This window comes from Cyprinodon variegatus, unplaced genomic scaffold (genome assembly GCF_000732505.1).
Source record: "Cyprinodon variegatus isolate N-32 unplaced genomic scaffold, C_variegatus-1.0 Scaffold631, whole genome shotgun sequence".
Taxonomy (NCBI): domain Eukaryota; kingdom Metazoa; phylum Chordata; class Actinopteri; order Cyprinodontiformes; family Cyprinodontidae; genus Cyprinodon; species Cyprinodon variegatus.
This window is the reverse complement of record NW_015151084.1, coordinates 456333-460659: the sequence shown is the minus strand read 5'-3', so window position 1 is coordinate 460659 and position 4327 is coordinate 456333. Positions and strand designations below refer to the sequence as shown.

At 34.4% G+C, this 4327-nt stretch overlaps 1 protein-coding gene across 1 annotated transcript in view; it reads left to right on the top strand.

Moving 5' to 3' along the window:
- The first annotated feature begins 341 nt into the window (after positions 1-341).
- The window catches only part of grpel1 (GrpE-like 1, mitochondrial (E. coli)), a 5196-nt gene continuing 1210 nt past the window's right edge, over positions 342-4327 (top strand). Inside the window, exons 1-2 of the mRNA XM_015393236.1 lie at positions 342-456; positions 1031-1178. Coding sequence (XP_015248722.1) covers positions 389-456; positions 1031-1178 — 216 coding nt within the window. The 5' untranslated portion in view covers positions 342-388. The remainder of the gene's footprint in view (positions 457-1030; positions 1179-4327) is intronic.

Genomic DNA, 4327 nt, shown 5'->3' with positions numbered 1-4327 from the left:
CTGCGAAATAAATGTGTTCATATTTCAAAACTTGCTCTTCTTTGCTTTATCTGTTTTCATAACTTGCACTAAACATCAATAATATGCTGTAAAATCTCATCAATACTGTTGAAAACGTTAATAAAATACATTTATATCCATTATAGCTTTTTGATTGTTTTTAATTGTTTAATAAGACATTAAATAAATTGTCCTTGGTCACATGTGAAGCCTTCACCTTTGACTCAAACTCAACCGCACTTAATTAGGACGTCATCAAAGCGTTCACGTATCCCATTGGTCAGTCGGGAGAGGCCCTCTTCCTTCTTGAATCTGATTGGTTGTCGTAGAAGCGCGTGTGAAGGAACCTTATGCAATACGTCAGCGTGTGTCTCTGTACAGTTGGAAAATGGCGAGCTGGTGTGTCCGCTCAGTGAGGCAGAGCTACTCTTTGTTAGCTTCTCCTGCGCTGAAGAGGTGAGCAGCGTTTTATATTCACCTTCTGTGCTGTAAAGAACCGTTTGTTCCGCTTTATAAGCCGTTGGTAGCTGCTGGTGGTAGCCGGTTAGCACCGTTAGCTTCCCTTACCTGCTTCAGACTTCACTGACCTTTACAGGAATTAAGAAAAGAGAAACACAAATACAGAAACAACTTGTTTTTATTATGGTGGTGGGTTTTAAAGTCTGTGCTCCGTGACATGGCTGACATGCCTCTGGTTAAAACTAAAAGGATGACATAACTTACTGAGGTTAAGCTATTTAAACTCGTTCCATAGTAGAGTTCTTTTTCTTTTAGCTTAACATTCTGTTTGTTCTTTGTTTTTTTCTTAAAAATCCGAGCAGCAGGATTTTCTGAATGAAATAAGGCGTCCTATTATGGCGCAGCCTGATTGGCTGGAGAAAGATGATGACATAAGTTGACATCTAAGGATGCTGCCCTGTCTGCTACTTAAAGCTGTTGGCTTACTTGCATAATGCTGTTTAGCTCTGTAATAAGCTGCTGTGATTGAATCAAAAGGCAAGTGATGCTGTTGTTTGTCTCCCCCATGAAGAGCTCCTCTGCGGCTGCTTTGCACAGCTACCCAGCAGAAAAATGGCTCCGGCTCTGAGGAGGAGGCTGAGAAGCCTGAGCAGAATGCAGCAGAGAAGGTCCTGGCTGAGGAGAAAGGCAAGCTGGAGGAGCAGCTCAAAGAGATGACAGTAAGTCATGTAACCGTCTACCTACTCTGATATCTTTCTTTCAAAAATAAACTAATCAACATCCCTTTAGGAATATTTTGGAAGCTAATAGTGTGGCATGACCAACAGGTCTATGTAACCCTCTAAGGTCAGAGATCCAACAGGTCCTGGTCAAATTAACAGCCTCCTTTAGGTGCGTGGAAGAATCCAGGAGTTGAAGACAATGACATTTTTAGCTTGTGACCCTGATGAAGAGCCATGATGCTTTGGCTTTGTCACCAGCCGATCCGAAGCACCATCCGTCCTGCGAACTATGGAAGCGAATCGTTACCATATTTCAAATTTAAAAGCATTTCCAGAAATGTTTATTTCATTTTAAGACAGTGGCTGCATTATTTGACTCATAAATAAAATTAGTAATCAGTCATCCTATTTGCATTTTCATTTTCTTCTTCAACACAGCTCATCCTCTTACTTCTTTAAAATGAAAAAGAAGACATTTAAAATTTATTTTTCAAAATGTTCCCAAGCAAACACATACCAAAATTCAATTTGAAAATTAAAAAACATTTCCAGACATGCTTTTTCATTTTAAGAATGTGGCTGCATTATTTGACTCATAAATAAAATTAGTAATCAGTCATCCTGTTTGCATTTTAATTTCCTTCTTCAACACTGCTCATCCTCTTACTTAAAATTCAAAGGAAAAAGACATTTGAGATTTATTTTTCAAAATGTTCCCAAGAAAATACCAAAATTCAATTTGAAATGTAAAATTTGAAAATGAAAAGCATTTCCAGAAATGCTCTTTTTATTTTTTATTTTTGCATTTTAAATAGAGTTTTGGTATGTATTTCCTGGGGTACATTTTGAAAAATAAATCTCAAATGTCTTTTTATTTTTCATTTTAATCAAGTAAAAGAATGAGCAATTGAAGAAGAAAATGCAAACAGGATAATTGATTACTAATTTAATTTATGAGTCAAACAATGCAGCCACATTCTTAAAATGAAAAAGCATTTCTGGAAATGCTTTTTCATTTGAAATATGGAAACGATTCGCTTCCATAGTGAACAGATATACATCCGTGTGTCCATAAATAATGTAATTGTGCTACTAAAACTACTTATTTCTATCTTTAAATCTCTAAAGAATGCTAATGCACATCTTTTAAAACATGTTTTATGACTTTAGTGAGAGAATTTCTATCATTTTTACATTTTCTTCGTTAAACTGCTTCTCTGACGTCATCATCGGACATGCTCAGAGCAGTCAGGCAAAATCGGATTAAACCATGTTTATCTGCACTTTAGTTGTATCTTTCTTTAGATTACGCTCTATATAACATAAGGTTAAAATGAAGCGAAAACATAAAACTCAAAAAGACTAGATTTATATTTAAATGCAAAGCCGAAAAAGTTAGCTCCCAGAAGTAGCGTAGGATCCCATTTCCGGTGCAGATCAGGTAGGGACGAGTGATAAAACGGAAAGGATTTTAAGGCATTTATTTTCTCAGGAAATACATTATTAACCTTTAACACATTACAGTTTAGTACGCCTACTGTTTTTGGGGAGGGAAAACATCATTTAGGTCTTTTAAAAAAAAAATAAAATTGCGTATATCTGGATGCGCAAATGAGCAGAACATGTTGTGCCTCCAGGACGGATCGGGTATTGAAAGACTTGTTTAATAACAATAGTTTCTAGTCTTCTCCAAACTTGGAGTCTTCAGCTTACTACACCACAAAGATCAGAACTTGGATCTGGGTTTGGATTTGACCGTGTTCCAGGCAAGTGACAAGTCAAACACTATTAGCCATAGGAGTTCATTACAGCCTTTTTACTTTTTCATGATTTAAAAATAAAGTTGTAAAGTTTTGTGAAGTTCAAATAAATAATGGAGCAAATACAGCACTATCCTGGAAGATAACATGTTAGGATTGGCTGAAACAGACTGGATTGAAGCAGAGGTTCACCTTTCAGCAGCCAGAGCTACAGCATAATGATTTAGATCAATTTATATTGATCTGTTCGAACAGCCTGGTCAAAAGTCCCAATCTTAGTTCACCTAAAAATATCTGAAAAACACGAAAGCTGATGTTCACTGAAATAGATAAATAGACTTCAAGGAGTCTTTAGATAAACAAAGCTGCAAAAATACACACAGAAAAAATTAGCTTTAATTGATCCATGAGAATTTAATTCTATTTAACTCCACACTTTTCAGATTCATTTTAAACAGTTTAGATATGTTGGATGTCAATTTGATTTTGAGAATTGTTTCAAATCTGATTCTGAAGATGAAGTCTTTACTCTTTTTGATCTGCCTTTATCGATTTGCTGGCATTAAAAAAAATTATAATAATTTTAAGCCGTTATCTTCAACACAAATGTGTAGTTATACAGGATTCTGATTCCATTTTTATTATTAAGGATTCATTAATAGTTAAAATAATAATAATACATTTTATTTCAAAGGTGCCTTTTTGGACACTCAAGGTCACCGTCTAAAAGATGAAAACACAATGGGAGAAACAAAATCAAAACAGAGAAAATCTGGGCTGATACTGATATTTTATGAGGAATTTTTACCATGACCTTATCTTAGATTTATTATGTTTTTACTCTGTGGACACCATGAAAAACTGACTATAACGCTAACATTGCTTTTCAGCTTCAGTCAAGCTCCCGTAATCCTGAGCTGCATCATAATCGCCATAACATGACATAACAAATAACACGATTTATTTATTTGTAGTCTTAAAAATTGCTTTTTTTAAATTACGTTTTCATATCAAGCATTTGCACTGGGTTTGAAGTGAAAGAGATGGATGTGTAAAACACAATTTGAAAAGATTAAACAAAAAAAAAATCAATCTGATTAAAAATAAAATTGGAAAAAATTAAAATATGAGAAAGTATCAGTTACTGTGAAAACCTTTTTTACGATTGTAAAGTTATTTCTGGATTTTTTTATTTATTTTCAAAGTTTCCATTAACAAAATTTGTTCTTTGCAACAAAAATGAAACTAAATGTAATCCATACATTGCTTAAAAACGTTCAAATTGGCCTATATCATCCAACCCGAAGTATTATATTAGCACTAATCAGCAAATCATTACAGCAACTGTAGTTAATGGTGTAAGGACAGTAAAATATGTATTTTAAA